Source organism: Euleptes europaea, chromosome 4 (assembly GCF_029931775.1).
Source record: "Euleptes europaea isolate rEulEur1 chromosome 4, rEulEur1.hap1, whole genome shotgun sequence".
Taxonomy (NCBI): Eukaryota; Metazoa; Chordata; class Lepidosauria; order Squamata; family Sphaerodactylidae; genus Euleptes; species Euleptes europaea.
The window spans coordinates 5,516,980-5,534,698 of NC_079315.1; the positions used below are offsets into that span (position 1 = coordinate 5,516,980).

Below are 17,719 nucleotides of genomic sequence, written 5' to 3' on the forward strand. Positions count from 1 at the left end.
TATGTTATCTTGCATTACATTTAGTTACATTTAAATAATAGTTTTTTGAGGAGTGTAAACCTGAAAGGGACATTATTCCGCCGCACACTACCGCACAATGGGTGGAGCGTCCCCTTTTCAGCTGGCCTGCTTCCCTCCGCTGGCCAGATGAGGTAGGGTTGACAGGTCCCTCTTCACGACCGGTGGGAAGTTTTGGGGGCAGAGCCTGAGGAGAGACTTCAATGCCACAGAGTCCAATGGCCAAAGCAGCCATTTTCTCCAGGTGAACTGATCTCCATTGGCTGGAGATCAGTTGTAATAGCGGGAGATCTCCAGCTAGGACCTGGAGGTTGGTAACCCTATCTCCTGTGTTGGCACGCCACCTTGATAATTCTTCACCCCCTTCCTCGGGGGGGTTTATTCCAGATGGGGAAAAAATCCATCCCAGTTTTATATGAAATAAGAAAGGGGGCGAAGGAAATAGAAGAGTCCATTTGTATTTCTGAGTTGGAGTTGTTCTGGCATCTCCTTCTGAAACAGGGCATTTTGAAACGCCTAGCGCTGCTGTCGCTGACAACTTAAACACTTATTTCCTAGCTACTATAAAATAAAATCTGAAATCAATTCTTGCCTTTGAGCAATAACTATGCCCTCATGCTCAGGCAGATAGAGAAGCTTTGTTTATTTATTTGCTTTTGGTCTGCAAACCAGAAGAGACACACAACTCTTTGCCAAGCAACTATTTATAGAATACAGGTGCTGAATTTAAATAACTTTCTAATGGCATAAACATGAAGCGATCCCCATAATTACAGGTTTCGAGTCTAATATCTGTGCCCAATGTTTTGAGAAGCGCGCCGCGCAAATGGGAAAAGATTATACATTTGATTCAGAAGACAGCTTCTTGGCAACAGAAATGGCATTTGGAGGCTTGGGAAACATGTGTGAAGATCAAATATCCATGCAGAGGTGGGCCCAATCATGAAGTGAAGTCTGCAGAATTTGTGATCTATATGCACTAGCCAGAATGGTGTAGTGGTTAAGAGTGGCAGACTCTAATCTGGAGAACTGGGTTCAATTCCCCACTCCTCCACATGAGCGGCGGACTCTACTCTGGAGAACCGGGTTTGATTCCCCACTCCTCCACATAACCGACTGACTCTAATCTGGAGAACTGGGTTCGCTCATGTGGAGGAGAGGGGAATCAAACCTGGCTCTCCAGATTAGAGTCCGCTACTCCAAACCACCGCTCTTAACCACTACACCACGCTGGCTCTCAAAGGGTTGTTGGGAGGATAAAATGGAAACGGGAAAGGATGTAAGAAGCTTTGGGTCCCTATGGGGGAGAAAGACAGAGTATAAATAAATGAATGAATGAATGAATGAATGAATGAATGGATGGATGAATGTATAAGCTGCTTTGCCATCACTCACTCAACCACTGCTCCTATGTTAATTAATGGGGAAAATTTGTAGGATTCTGGGATTCTGTTTTTTTAGGTAGGGGCACCAAATGTTCAGCATAGCTGCAGGTGCCTCTCTTTACAACAGCCCCAGACTTTGGTGAAGATTGGGTCAGAGGGTACAATTTTATGGGCCCCCAAATTTTCCTCCAGTGTTTCCAAGGGAGGACAGATGGGGTCACTTTATTTGGGGGTCCATAAAATAGGACCCCCCTAACCCAATCTTTACCAAACTTGGGGGTTCTTGCAAGGAGAGTCACCTGCAGCTATGCAGCAAATTTGGTGGCTCCACTTAAAACAAAAAAGGCCCCCCAGTGCCCCGCAAAAATAATGGACCTGAAAAATCCAATCAGAGCCGTGACTAGCCCAAGTTCACCCAGCTGGCGGAAACAAATCCAGTTTACCAGATTAGCCTCTGCCACTCATGTGGAGGAGTGGGGGAATCAAACCCGGTTCTCCAGATCAGAGTCCACCAGATCAGACTCCATTCCAAACCACTGCTCTTAACTACTACACCACGCTGGCTCCAGTTTCATAGTAGATCCGCCACTGCCTCCAGGGCATCCCAGGATCTGGTAGTTTTCTACCAATAGCCCCCCTCTCCGGGAGACCCCAATCCCAGCATGCTGCTGATTGGGAATGCAGTGAAGGCAGGGCAAGCAGATCTCCCCTCTCTGGCCCAAAAAACAAGATTAAGAGATAGAAACCAGAGTGCATCAGCAAAGTCTGGCTCTATTATCTTCTCAGGGCATTTCTCGGCTCGCCGTTCATTCTCGCCTTGCCTGGTGCAACCAACCTATTATCTGCTACCGGCTCTGTGTTAACCGACCTTAATAAGTCACTGCGGGGGGTGTCTGGAACGCGACTGGACCTGCTACAACTCTGCAGAGCAAAACGTTCCATCCTGGGCTTCTCAGCAGGGTTCATTAACTCAAAAGCTGGGTGGGGGGTTTGCCCGCAAGCTCAGCTTTTCCTCGTGAGGTTTCTCAGAGCCAAACCAGATGCGACACAAAGACTAAAGATGGAGGGGTGTCATTTTTGACCCTAAAAACCAGCCAAGCAGGGGTCCCAACTGGGTGAGGGTGTGTTTCCCCAGCAATAACCCAAACCAATAGCCCAAACCAATGACCACGACAGGAGACACACTGGTCCAAGGAAGATGGTTTACTGGCAGCATAGGTAAACAGAGCATACAGGATCTAAGACAGCAATGGAGGGCAATGGGATACACTTGACTATATAAAAGCATAGAAAAAAGCATTCAGCATTCAGCAGCCCAGGACAGGCTCAAAGATTACTATTTCAAAACAGTCTAGAGCTGTCTCCGTTCCCACGGAGTACTGTCTACTTCTAAGAGTCCAAGAATTCACACAATCCTTGAAAGCAGGTTGGTGGGAAAGCGAAACTGAGACACAGGCCTGACACCCAGCTGGGAATACCTGCCCAACTTGAGCCGTTCCAGAGGACCGAATTCATTACACCTTATTCTGTCCTCTTTACACAGAGCCCGGATCTAAATTTCTCGTAGCGTTTCTAAAGGGTCTGAATCTTTTTTCCAGATCCAGAGAAGCTGCTCTTTCTCCTAGCAGATGCCAATCCTAGGGTTGCCACCAAGTCCCTCTTTGCCACCAGCGGGAGGTTTTTGGGGCGGAGCCTGAGGAGGGCGGGGTTTGTGGAGGGGAGGGGAGGGACTTCAATGCTATAGAGTCCAATGGCCAAAGTGGCCATTTTCTCCAGGGGAACTGATCTCTATCGGCTGGAGATCAGTGGTAATAGCAGGAGATCTCCAGCTACTACCTGGAGGTTGGTAACCTTGGCCAATCCTGATGTTTCCTACAAAGTGTCACTCTGCTTTAGCAGCCAAGCTGTTTTTCATCAGGGAATTTAACATATTTAATTACTAGCTTCTTGGGGGTCAGTCTGCTCTAAAGTTATTTTAATGTTATTTTAATGTTATTCTAATGTTTTGTATGATATATTGTGATGGCCTTTGGCCACAAACAATAACTTTATCATATTACCCGCCCAGATTGCTAGGAAGCGAAGAGATGGGCATTGTGGCTACCTTTTCTCCTGAAACTGGGGTGCTCTTAGTGATTTTGGGACCCTGGCGGAAAAAAATTGGTAACGTCCAGCTGCCCATCAAGATGACCCTGCCCCCCCCCCCAATCTCAAGTGGGAGCTCCTCCAATACTGCCAAGTTGCAGCCGACTTACAGCAACCCCCTTGGGGTTTTCAAGGCAAGAAACGGACAGAATTGGTTTGCCATTGCCTGTCTCTGCATAACAACTCTGGACTTCCTCGGTGGTCTCCCATCCAAGTTTCTAATCAGGGCCAACCCTACGGAGTTTCCAAGATATGACATCATTGAGCTAGCCGGGTGCATCCTTGTGTATGGGGGGGGGCGTGGAGGAAGCCGCGGAGTCTTCTACCCATTGTGCTTGCGTGTGAGTGTGTGTGTGAGAAGCCAGGGAGGTTTGGGTGTGGTGGGGGGAGCCAGGAACCCCTCCCTTTCTCTCTCTCTCTCTCTCTCTCTCTTTCTTTCTTTTCTTTCTTTTCTTTCTTTCTTTCTTTCTTTCTTTCTTTCTTTCTTTCTTTCTTTCTTTCTCTTTCTTTCTTTCTTTCTTTCTTTCTTTCTTTCTTTCTGTCCTTCCTTCCTTCCTTCCTTCTTTCCCTCCCTCCCTTCTCTGCATAGTTTCTCCTAGGGTTGCCAACTTCCAGGTGGTGGCTGGAGACCTGGCAACCCTAACCTCTCCCTTCTCCCCCCCTGCCCCCGCTGGGAGATCTACGCCTGGTATGGCCCCCAAACGATGTTGCAAATATTCAAATGGCCCTTGGCAGGAAAAAGGTTCCCCACCCCTGAGTTAAAGGGACTAGGCAAGTAGGTGATGGGAAAGACCCCTGCCTGAGACCCTGGAGAGCCGCTGCCGGTCTGAGTAGACAATACTGACTTTGATGGATTCAGTATAAGGCAGCTTCATGTGTTTGTGTCTTCAAGGTGTCTGTTGTGTGGAGAGGAAGGGAAGGCAATTTTAAACTGCTTTGAGACTCCTTAAAGGTAGAGAAAAGCAGGGTATAAAAACCTCCTCCTCCTCCTCCTCCTCCTCCTCCTCCTCCTCCTCCTCCTCCTCCTCCTCCTCCTCCTCCTCCTCCTCCTCCTCTTCTTCTTCTTCTTCTTCTTCTTCTTCTTCTTCTTCTTCTTCTTCTTCTTCTTCTTCTTCTTCTTCTTCTTCTTCCTGTTTTCCTGTGTTGGCATTCCATTCCATGTCTTTCTCTTCCCTATTTCCACTGCAGTTTCTTAAATAATCCCTTCGTATCCTCCTCCTGTTTTCTCAATAAAGTTGAGCTGTTCCTCTGGAGCTCAAAGTCTGTGATGCCTCATTTTCGCTCAATACATTTTCCATAAATTATTCCTCTCCGCTCAGCCACTGAGAGAATTCCAAGATCGAAGAAAGGGCTGGCAAAGGGCCCCCGATCTGCTCTCTGTCTGAGAACCTGAAGATAGGGCATTGTGTCACGCTACTGTTTCCCCCCCAGCTGCTTCTCTCTCATGGAAGAAGGAATAGGATGGGACAGAGAGGGATGGTCCAGAAAGGCAGGAACCAGCTCATTGGGGCTGCCGGCTTCCAGGTGGGGCCTGGAGATCTCCTGGAATTACAACTGCTCTCCAGACTACCAAGGTAAGTTCCCCTGAAGAAATCGGCAGCTTTGAAGGGTGGACTGTACGGCATTAGACCCTCCGAGCTTCCTCCCCTCCCCAAACTCTCCCGAGGCTCCACCCCCAAAACCGCCAGGTGTTTTTCCCCAAGCTGGAGCTGGCAACCCTAACAATGAAGAAAGTAGATGCCTTTGAAACGTGGTGTTGGAGGAGAGGGTTACAGACTCCGCGTGTCTTGCCCGGGTTTTCTGGATGCCAGCTAAACACGAATCCAGAAAACACAGGCAAAATGCGCATAAATGCGCGGGGAGAGCAAGGCGACCTCTGGCGATCAAAAAATGCATGCATAATCAAGGCAAGAAGCTAAAATGACTAAACTGAGGCCATCATATTTTGGTCACATCATGAGACGACAAGAGTCACTGGAAAAGACAGTCATGCTAGGAAAAATTGAGGGCAGCAGGAAAAGAGGAAAACCCAACAAGAGATGGATTGACTCAATAAAGGAAGCCATGGTCTTCAGTTTGCAGGATCTGGCCAGGGCTGTCAAGGATAGGACATTTTGGAGGACTTTCATTCATAGGGTCGCCACGAGTCGGAAGAGACTTGACGCCATTTAACACACACACAATCAAGGCAAAGCCCAGAAGTAGTCCGTGGGGTGACCGCTAGGAAACAGCCATACATAAATGGCCATAGAACACACCTTTTTGGTTTCATGTATTTTATATGACTTATGACCACACCTGATCATACGAAAGATGCTTGTAAAGTGTGTGACATCACCATGTGAATAAGTGTAATTTTACTAAGAAGGGTTTTTTTACGCTCGGGGAAGGTACCTATATATGTATATACTAATGCTCTTGAGCGAGGAGAAAACTTGAAGGGTTCAGCGTGGCAAATGTCTTAATGTATCAGCCAGTCGTAACGACATGAAAATGATTTTAGGAAAAAGAGTTTCTGGCAATGTCAAGGTCAGGCGTAGCTTTTCAAAAACCCCAAGGTCTAGAGAAGCAGCATGGTGTAGTGGTCAAGAGTGGTGGACTCTGATCTGGAGATACTGATTTGATTCCCCACTCCTCCACATGAAATGCAGACTATAATCTGGTGAACCAGGTTGGTTTCCCCACTGCTCCACATGAACCCTGCTAGAGGACCTTGGGCTAGTCACAGCTCTCTTAGAGCTCTCTCAGCCCCAACTACCTCACAGGGTGTCTGTTGTGGGGAGGGGAAGGTGATTGTAAGCCAGTTTGATTCTTCCTTAGGTAGTAGAGAAAGTCAGCATATTAAAACCAACTCTTCCTCTTCTTTTTATCACAGAATCATAGAGTTGGAAGGGACCACCAGGGTCATCTAGTCCAACCTCCTGCACAATGCAGGAAATTTACACTCCCCTCCCCCCCACACACCCCGTGACCCCCACTAAGGCTATAGAATCAGCATTGCTGACAGACGGCCATCTAACCTCTTCTTTAAAACCTCCAGGGAATGAGAGCTTACTACCTCCCGAGGAAGCCTGTTCCACTGAGGAACCGCTCTGTTAGAAAATGCTTCCTAATGTCTAGAGTCTAGACAGAAACTCTTTTGATTTCATTTCAACCCGTTGTTTCTGGTCCGACTTTCTGGGGCAACAAAAAACAACTCGGCACCATCCTCTATGTGACAGCTCTTCAAGTTCTTCTGCTTCAGCTTCAGCTTCAGCTTCTTCAGCTTCTTTTTTTAATAATATTTTTTTATTTTCTGAATTTGACATATTAACATGTAAAGCAATATCCAATATAAAATAGTAATAGTACTAAAAAAATACAATTAAGATTTCTAAAAAAAACAATAAATTGACTTCCCCCTCTCCCTCTTCCGTCTAAAAATAAATTGTATGAACTTTTGCTAATAGGACTAATCCCTTTACAATTTTAACATAATATTATCCTAACTAACATCATTAAATCAATGCTTAGTATATAGTTAATAGAACGTACAAATAAGGGATTAGATCTAAAAAATTTCTTAAAGTGGTCCCATTAAAAATTAATATTTTCCAAAAGTAAACGCACAGTTTAACAATTAAAGTACTCAATAAAAAAGAAACAAATAGGAACCATTAAAAAGTGTTTGTATATAATAAAAAAATAAATAAAAAGGATATTAACTTCCCCTACACCTCCCTCTTTTTCCATTAAAAATTAGTTGCTTCGTTAATTTTCCATTTCATCCTAGAGCTCATTTCAAACATATTAGTTCTAATAATCATAATCATATATAGTGCTATTCCATTCAACTTCAGCTTCAGCTTCTACAGCTTCTGCCATTCTGATGACACAGTGACACAAGGAGACGCAACATCAGTGCCGGCTGGCTGCTCTGCTGGTCTATCGGCAAAGACGGCTCTCGGCAGCACCCACTTGCTTCAAGGAACATTCCAGAACAACTGGAGAAGCTTAATTACCATCGTCATGCTGAGGGGGAGCAGCCCAGAGTCCTCAGGCAGCCCGTGGGTTGGGGGAAGAGCAGGGCTCACATGTTGGCATCCCCACAGCTGCACAAGTAATTTGCCGCCTCTGTCTCTTGCTCTCAGCCAGACTGCGCCGAAGCACAGGCAATGTGCAGCATGCGGGACTCGGCTTCCTCCCTTCTGCCACAGACGTTCCCAGCGCACAGATGCAATCCCACTGTGGAACATCACACATGAGCTCCCCATGGTCTCCCCCCTTCTTATTCTAATGCTTGTGCATTGCTTATTTTTCGACTGCAATTTTAGCAAGCCCTATCTTGAAGAAGAAGAAGAGTTGGTTTTTATATGCCAATTTTCTGTACTATTTAAGTGAGACCCAAACCGGCTGACAATCGCCTTCCCTTCCCCTCCCCACAACAGACATCCTGTGAGGTGGGTGGAGCTGAGAGAGTGTGACTGGCCCTGGCCTCGATGGCTCAGGCTAGCCCAATCTCGTCAGATCTTGGGAGCTAAGCAGGGTCAGCCCTGCTTAGTGCTTGGATGGGAGATCATCCAGAAGAACAGTTGGTTTTTACATGATGACTTTCACTACCTCTTAAGGAAGAATCAAACCGGCTGACAATAACCTTCCCTTCCCCCACAACAGACACCCTGTGAGGTAGGTGGGGCTGAGAGTATGTGTCTAGCCCAAGGTCACCCAGCTGGCTTCATGTGTAAGAGTGGGGAAACAAGTCCAGTTCACCAGATTAGCGTCCGCCGCTCATGTGGAGGAGTGGGGAATCAAACCCGGCTCTCCAGATCAGACTCTGCCGCTCCAAGGAAGTCCAGGGTTGCTAAGCAGAGGCAGGCAACGGCAAACCACCTCTGTTTGTCTCTGCCTTGACCTGGATGGCCCAGGCTAGACTGATCTCATCAGCTCTAGGAAGCTAAGTAGGGTTGGCCCTGGTTAGTGCTTGGATGGGAGACCATCAAGGAAGTCGAGGGTCGCTATGCAGAGGAAGGCACTGGCAAACCACCTCTGCTAGTCTCTTGCCATGAAAACCCCCAAAAGGGGTCACCATTCATCGGCTGTAACTTGACGGCACTAAACACACACACACACACACACAAGTATACCCAAAAAGTGACAAGGAACTTATGAGTAAATAAAACAAAGCAATACAGACCCATTAAAACAGAAAGGCCTCCCAAGATTTGATCAAGGAGATTTTTGTGAACAGGCTAATAATTTAAAGGGATCACCTTTCCCACTTTCCTTTTCAATTTTTTTTTTAGTATTCTCCTTTATTGCTTGTGCTTAAGACTACGCAATTCAAGGAGACAAAATTGACCTTTTCCTGAAAGACTGTCACAAAAGCCTCCCTCAGAAAGAACAGAGGAGAATTCAGTTTTTTATTAATTTTTTTACATTTCAGATTTTGCTGCAGACCTTTTCCATCAGTCTACTCTCGATTTAAGTATCTTCAGATGGGGCCGTGTTGAGAAGTAGGTAAAGATATGCTAAGTTATAAAGGATGCATATTCTGTTTTTAAATCAATAAAATACATTTAGTGTTGATAAGAAAATAAGTATAGTATATATATCAATTTCCCCCCAAATTTCTGCCCCCCCCCCCATCAATATTTTCCCCAAGCTTTCAACATTTCTGGAAATTTTGCATCTTTGCCCGGGGAACTAGGATAAACACTCAGTACTAATCAGGAACAAAGGAAGACCCAACAAGAGATGGATTGACTCAATAAAGGAAGCCACAGCCTTCAATTTGCAAGATCTGAGCAAGGCTATCAAAGACAGGACATTTTGGAGGACTTTCATTCATTGGGTCGCCATGAGTCGGAAGCGACTTGGCAGCACTTAACACACACACACTAATCATAGCTCAAAGTGCTTTATAGATTTTTCAGTTTTGGTGGGGTGAATAATTTGTTTGGGGGTGATTGCTGCTTTAGCAGAGTTAACGTAAGAACAGGAAACTGTAAAGTAATAGAATGAATTGGGGGAGGGGCTGTGGCTCAGTGGAGAGCATCTTCTTGGCATGCAGAAGGTCCCAGGTTCAATCCCTGGCATCTCCAGTTAAAGGGACTAGGCAAGTAGGTGATGTGAAAGACCCCTGGAGAGCCGCTGCTGGTCTGAGTAGACAAATCTGACTTTGATGGACCAGGGGTCTGATTCAGTAGAAGGCAGCTTCATGTGTTCATGTGTCCAATGAGGCTTCATGTAAAATGACATGTTGCACATAATAGGTCAATGAAGAAAGCTGATAGGAAGAAAGTAGATTCCTTCATGAAATGTTGGAGAGTGTTGCGGATACCCTGGACTGCCAAAAAAATTAATCAGTGGGTTACAGATCAAATCAAGCCTGAACTGACCCTAGAAGCTAAAATGACTAAACTGAGGCTATCGTACTTTGGTCAAATCATGAGAAGACAAGAGTCACTGGAAAAGAGAATCATGCCAGGAAAAGTTGAATTCAGCAGGGAAAGGGGAAGACCCAACAAGAGATGGATTGGCTCTGAAAAGGAAGCCACGGCCCTCAGTTTGCAAGACCTGAGCAAGGCTGACAAAGATGGGACATTTTGGAGGACATGGATTCATCGAATCGCCATGAGTTGGAAGCAACTTGACGGCACTTAACACACACACACAAATAATAGGTAATGTGTTACCTTCTCCCCAGGACTGACCCTGCTTAGCTTCTGAGATCAGACGAAATCAGGCTAGCTTGAGCCATCCAGGTCAGGGCCCCCCATTTTTGGACACTAAGGTTGCCAACCTCCAGGTAGTAGCTGGAGATCTCTTGCTATTACAACTGACCTCCAGCCAATAAGAGACCCGTCCACCTGGAGAAAATGGCCGCTTTGGCCATTGGACTCTTTGGCATTGAAGCACCTGCCCTCCCCAAACCCTGCCCTCCTCGGGCTCCGCCCCCAAAACCTCTGGCCGGCGGCAAAGAGGGACCTGGCAACCCTATTCCCCGGTGATCTAATTCTAAAATTAGGCATCACATAAGTAGAAGCTGGGGTGAGGAGGGGCAGGTTCACACCATCACTTCCTTCAACAAAGGGAAGATTTAAATAAAACACCTGCAAAGGGAAATCTCCCCCCCTTCCCTGTGTTCTGACCGCACAGCGATGCCGCAGCGTAGACAATAGTAAAGCGACAAGACAGGGAAAGCTTTCATAGGAGAACCCAGGGCTCTTCTTACGCAGAGCTGAATTATATGTTTTGCTCATCGTTCACTACCGAAGCAGCAAAGAGAGCAATATCCTGTAATTAAACGGCATTGTACGAGTTGCGAGAGGCCTCCAGACACTTCGATGCGCTCCTCATTTAAATAACATTCACACGGGCCTGAAAACTGAAGCGGGCAAGGGCGGAAGAGAAACTCGCAACAGTTTCTAATCCTCGACACCGAGATTTTCTTGCACCTGACGAATTACAGAAGCCGTGGTTAAGAGCGGTGGTTTGGAGCGGCGGACTGTGGTCTGGAGAACCAGGTTCCATTCCCCACTCCTCCACATGGGCGGCGGAGGCTAATCTGGGGAACGGGATTTGTTTCCCCACTCCTACACATGAAGCCACTCTGAAAAGCAGAGTGTAAATGTTGGCTTCTGACGTGTCTAAACGCTTCAGCGTTAGTGGATGGATTTGGGTTAACTGAACAAACTGCAAATCTGGGATGTTCAGTTTTATACTCAAGAGCCAAGGATCCCATTTCAGCTCAAGCATAAAGATCTCTGTGATGCTGCCGGACTCAGCCAAGTGGCTCAGTGGCAGAGTGTCTGCATGGCATGCAGAAGGTCTGAGGTTCAATCCCTGGTGTCTCCAGTTAAAGGGACTAGGCAAGGAGGTGATGTGAAAGACCTCTGCCTGAGACCCTGGAGAGCCATGGAGAGGGGCCGTGGCTCAGTGACAGAGCATCTGCTTGGCATGCAGAAGGTCCCAGGTTCAATCCCCAGCATCTCCAGTTAAAGGGACTAGGCAAGTAGGTGATGTGAAAGACCCCAGCCTGACACCCTGGAGAGCCGCTGCTGGTCTGAGTAGACAATACTGACTTTGATGGACCGAGGGTCTGATTCAGTAGAAGGCAGCTTCATGTGTTCATGTGAGGCTCCAACCTACCAAGCCCTTCTAATCTACTCATGAGTCACGACCACAGCTGAGCAAAGGATTGCATCCAACCATTTCTGTTGCCTACTTTTCTTCACAGCACTTCTCCTTCACCCCACTGACCCCGACCCAATCTGGTCAAGGAGGATGGGCTATGAATTCAGATGTGCCGCTCTGCTGGAAAGAGATACAACGAATTTGGCAGATGTGGTTGATCTGCATCTATTTGCATGAATCCGATGGGTGCCAAACCACCGCGGGCCTCGTACATTGGTTCCAAACGAAGAAACCTGGACCAAGACCCTCGAGGAGATATACGGCTGACTCACGAGGAATGAGAATTTAACTGCTGTCCTTCAGGCAGAATTTTAATTTCTTCCTGTTGAGCCTCCGTGACGGTGATAATGTCAGGCTTAACTCTGCAACCATGTGGACTAGACAGAGAAACTAAGACTGGAATCGCCCCAAGATTTTGTATACCACACAAAATAACCGAGTCTCCACACAATGCACGCAAGTTCTTTCTGTTCTCCTGTGGTTCCCATTTGATCACAAGTATTTATTTATCTGATTAGATTTCTATCCCGCCCTACCCACAACGAAGCAGGCCTAAGGGCAGCTCACAACACAGGGTGACACAACAGAACAACTTCGAGATAATGCTGCTTCAAAAAGAAGCAATGGATAAGTTTACCATCATAATAAACCAACACTATAATGGCATAATTAATATAATAATTAAGAACAAGTGGAAGTTTGGTTTTTATATGCCGACCTTCTCTACCTTTTAAGGAGAATCAAACCGGCTTACAATCACCTTCCCTTCCCCACAACAGACACCTTGTGAAGTAGGTGGGGCTGAGAGAGCTCTAAGAACTGTGACTAGCCCAAGGTCACCCAGCTGGCTTCATGCGGTGGAGTGGGGAAACTAACCCAGGTCACCAGATTAGAGTCCGCCGCTCATGTGAAGGAGTGGGGAATTTAACCCGGTTCTCCACATCAGAGTCCACCGTTCATGTGGAGGAGTGGGGAATCGAACCCGGTTCTCCAGAGTAGAGTCCACTGGTCATGTGGAGGATAAACAAAGGGGACCACAGGAGACGTGAGCAGTGCAGGTAGCCTACCGTTTCCTACAGAAAACCCATAATCAACTGGTGACAGATCTCCATCCCCAAATACTCTTGTGTGCACACAGGTGAGCAGTCTAACCAGGGCTTCTGGGGACATATACAAGTCAGGGTTGTCAACTCTTGGCTGGCAGCCCCTGGGAGTATTGATGGGGAGGGCTCTAGAAAGCAGCATTGTGCAACACCATTTTTATTCCTGCTGTTTCATCAAGAGGCAGTGGGAACCTGGAGCTACGGAACAGGCAACCTGGCACCCCTAGAAGATAAGTGTGTCCAAAAACGGTGGGCCCTGACCTGGATGGCCGAGGCTAGCCTGATCTCGTCAGATCTCAGAAGCGAAGCAGGGTCGGTCCTGGTTAGTATTTGGATGGGAGACCACCAAGGAATACCAGGGTCGCTACACAGAGGCAGGCAAAGGCAAACCACTTGTGTTAGTCTCTTGTCTTGAAAGCCCTACTGGGTTGCCCTAAGTCAGCCATGACTTGATAGAAATTTACATACACACAAACGGTGGTCTGTGGTCCACAGTGTGTAGGTTTCAGGTGCGTATGCGCAGCAAATCTCGCCTGCTGTGCTAAAAAGGGCAACGCCTTCAGAGTGGAACCACGCATGAACACATGAAGCTGCCTTGCACTGAATCAGACCCTCAGTCCATCAAAGCGAGTATTGTCTACTCAGACTGGCAGCAGCTCTCCAGGGTCTCAGGCGGAGGCCTTTCACATCACCTGCTTGCCTAGTCCCTTTAACTGGAGATGCCGGGGATTGAACCTGGGACCTTCTGCATGCAAAGCTGATGCTCTGCCACTGAGCCACGGCCCTTCCCCATGCTTGACAACATCCACGCTAACCAATAAACACACTTGACAACACCCAACCTTCAAAACATTTTGCAGGCTATGCAGCTCTGACTCATGAGAGCCCAGGTTTCCCATAATCCTACTTATTTCATGAGATTCGGTTTGGGCTGTTTGCGTCTCTCGCCAGAACCACATACCTGTTTCTCCCCGCTAGGCCTCTTGTGGTTGAGGAGCAGCTCGACGGCCCCCACCACCTCCTTCCGGATGGCATGCAGCAGAGCGTCCCCGAGGTACACATTGAAGCTCAAGAGGAGCTCGATCAGCTCCAGGTTCTCGTTCTCGATGGCTATCAGGAGGGCCGTCCTCCCCAGGGGGTCGATGCAATTGATATTGATTTTGAAGTAGATTTCAGCTTCCTCCAGGGCTTGCTTCACACCGGCGTAATCGCCTTTCTCCACGGCGTTCAGATAGGCTTTCTCGGAAGGGGAGAGCTCGGACTCAGCTCGGACGATGCGGAGAGGGATGCGATCTCTGGAAGGGGCATTGATGCTTCTCTTGTAATAGAACTGGGCCATAGCTCACACCGCCCGAAGAATGCTCCTCTGCAATGGGAAGGGGAGAGGAAAAAAATCCTTCAGTTGCACATACCTGGACGCAGCAAAGTGAGTTCATGATTGCTGTCGCAACCAAACTCCACCCCATAAGAACATAAGAAAGGGCCCTGCTGGATCAGACCAAGGTCCATCAAGTCCAGCAGTCTGTCCACACACTGGCCAACCAGGTGCCTCTGGGAAGCCCATGAAAGAGACGACTGCAGCAGCATTATCCTGCCTGTCTTCCACAGCACCTAAAATAGGCATGCTCCTCTGATTCTGGAGAGAATAGATGTGCATCATGACTAGTAGCCATTTCGACTAGTAGCCATGGATAGCCCTCTCCTCCATGAACATGTCCACTCTCCTCTTAAAGAACATAAGAAAAGCCCTACACCTTCAAATGATATATCTATTGCTCTAAATAAGTTTGGGGAGGGGCTGTGGTTCAGTGGTAGAACATCTGCTTGGCATGCAGAAGGTCCCAGGTTCGATCCCCGGCACCTCCAGTTAAAGGGACTAGGTAAGTAGGTGATGTGAAAGACCTCTGCCTGAGACCCTGGAGAGCCGCTGCCAGTCTGAGCAGGCAATACTGACTTTGATGGACCAAGTTCTGATTCTGTATAAGGCAGCTTCATGTGATCATGTGACCAAACCCCCAACAAAAGAACCCCTGTCAGGTAAAACATGCCCAAGGAGAAGGGGCTGTGGCTCAGTGGCAGAGTATCTGCTTGGCATGCAGAAGGTCCCACGTTCAATCCCTAGCACCTCCAGTTAAAAGGACTAGGCAGATAGGTGATGGGAAAGACCTCTGCCTGAGACCCTGGAGAGCCGCTGCCAGTCTGAGTAGGCAATACTGACTTTTGATGGTCCCTCAAGGGTCTGATTCAGTAGAAGGCAGCTTCATGTGTTCATGTGTACGCCTGAGGACTAAAATTGGAAAGTTGGCGAGGCCATGGTACAAAGTCAGGGTCTGCCCGGGAGGTTTTTAATTGTAAAACCAAAGCAAATTAAGGTTCAGACCTAGCTGGCCACGTTTAATGAAGTGCCGGATTGCAGGCAAACCAATTTAGCACTCCAAAGTTTAATCTGAGGATGGATGTGCCAATTGAGGAGGGGTGGGGTGCCCGCGCATGCGCATAACATGTATGAAGAGGGAAATTTTATACATTGGCAATTTTTCAGAAGTGGCTTCATTTCAACACTGCACAAAATGCACTGTTTTTGGAAAGCAGTCTAACTTTTGCGTACAAGTAGATAATTGCTGGCAATGGAGTGTCATATGTTTAGTTAACCATATTAATGAAAACGATCCCTTTTAGCGGCTGGCCAGGCTTTTCAGTGCCAAAAATTTAATGACAAATTTTGACATTTCCCTTCCAATATTATATGCATTCCCCCCCACCAGCTGTACAGATGGTTAAGCAACTTTGCATAATACACAAACCATTAAATAACTTATTCCAGGCCTGCATTTGATGCCTGTTAAAATATGTTAAAATGCCCAGATTTTCACAAGAGACCTGTCCCTTTCTATGGCCTTTTATGCATGGCTGTATCCCTCGCGGTCACCCCTCTGGCGACTTCGGGTCTTTGTTTGGATCACGCATGCCCTTTCCGACCGTCAGAGGTCGCCTCGCTCGCGTTTTCAGGGATCTGTTTTATCTCAAATTTGAAAATGTGGGCCAAACGCGGGGAAATGTGGGGGGAGAGCGAGGCGGCCTCTGACGGTCGGAAACGGCTTGCACAATCAACACAAAGACCCTAGGTTGTTGGAGGGGTGACCCAAGTCATCCAGCAAGCTTCCATGGTGGGGATTTGAACCTGGGTCTCCCAGGTCCTAGTCTGACCCTCTAACCATTACACCACGCTGGCTGTTGTTATGACAAGGGCCACCAGTGTGCAGTAGAACTACTCAAAATGCTGTTTCTGAGCATACCATTGAGGTGATCTGGACACACAATGGGCATTGCCAACAAGGAAAAGTTCACATATCGACCCCCTATTTTGCAAACGTCACAGCAGCCTGGCGACCTCTGACGGTTGGAAACAGCATGAATAATCGAAACAACGACCTGAAGTCGTTGGACTAGGGCTGCCAGCCTCCAGTACTAGCTGGAGATCTCCTGCTATTACAACTGATCTCCAGCCGACAGAGATCAGTTCCCCCGGAGAAAAATGGCCGCTTTGGCCACTGGGCTCTATGGCATGGAAGTCCCTCCCCTCCCTAAACCCCGTCCTCCTCAGGCTCCACCCCAAAAACCTCCCGCCAGTGGCGAAGGGGGACCTGGCAACCCTACACAGCAACCATGATTCCATCAAAACAAAAACAAGAAATGTCCAGACCTGTTCAAAGGAAAAATTTAAAATACGAAACGAGCATGTAAAACATAACACCTCGGGAGGTGGTAAGCTTTCCTTCCCTGGAGGTTCTTAGAAAGAAGTTAGATGGCCATCTGTCAGCAATGCTGATTCTGTGACCTTAGGCAGATGATGAGAGGGAGGGCATCTTGGCCATCTTCTGGTCACTAGGGGTGTGGAGGGGGAAGGTAGTTGTGAATTTCCTGCATTGTGCAGGGGGTTGGACTTGATGGCCCTGGTGGTCCCTTCCAACTCTATGATGCTATAATATCAAAATAAAAACCCCTTACAACCCAAATGACTAGCGACCCAGAGTGGAGCCGCAGTTAACTGTGCTTATATCTGGATACTTACCTTTTACCACATGGAACAGGTTCTTTTCTGTGTGAACATGCCCTAAGTGGTTGCATATGGAGATATTTGTACTTGTGTGTCACATGTGACCTTTGTTCCTTTATCCCTTAGAAGCTGCTTGATCCATTCATCTTGAGCAGCGTAAATCTAATGTTTGGGGGATATAAGGACTGAAACAAATCTTGCCACTGACAATATAGCCTTGGGATCCCTGTCACTTAGTAAAAAGGGGATTATGTCAGACACAAAGGCATTAGATTTATATGTTGTGACCTTTGTTGGTATATTTATGTTTGTGGAAACATTGCAAGAGCTTAATGAATTTCTCTTTATGAAAGTCTTGTTACTGTTGCAATTGCCTGAGTTGCTTTGTTTTTTGTTGATATCATATATTACCGTATATACTCGCGTATAAGCCGAGTTTTTCAGCCCAAAAAAAGGGCCGAAAAAAGCCAACTCGGCCTATACGCGGGTCAATACGGTAGGGTAGGGTAGGGGGGAGGAGGGAGGGGGGAGGGGGGAGGGAGGAGGAAAACTTACCATTGCCGCCATCCTTCGCTGCCGGCCCGCTCGCCTTCCCGCGGCCTGGGAGCGGCCAGCGGGGCCTGCCTGGGAGCAGGCAGGCCTCGTGGCCGCCCCCCCACACCCCCCGCCGCCTCGCCGCCGCCGGCCCGCTCGCCTGGGAGCGGCCAGCGGGGCCTGCCTGGGAGCAGGCAAGCCTCGCCGCCGCCCCCGCCCCCCCACCCGCCGGCCCGCTCGCCTGGGAGCGGCCAGCGGGGCCTGCCTGCTCCCAGGCAGGCCTCGCCGCCGCCCCCGCCGCC

General features: G+C 47.9%; 1 protein-coding gene across 1 annotated transcript in view; it reads right to left on the reverse strand.

Moving 5' to 3' along the window:
- The window catches only part of TRPC4 (transient receptor potential cation channel subfamily C member 4), a 130,963-nt gene that overhangs the window by 61,753 nt on the left and 51,491 nt on the right, over window positions 1-17,719 (reverse strand). Inside the window, exon 2 of the mRNA XM_056848067.1 lies at window positions 13,788-14,192. Within this exon, the coding sequence (XP_056704045.1) occupies window positions 13,788-14,165 (378 nt within the window). The 5' untranslated portion in view covers window positions 14,166-14,192. The remainder of the gene's footprint in view (window positions 1-13,787; window positions 14,193-17,719) is intronic.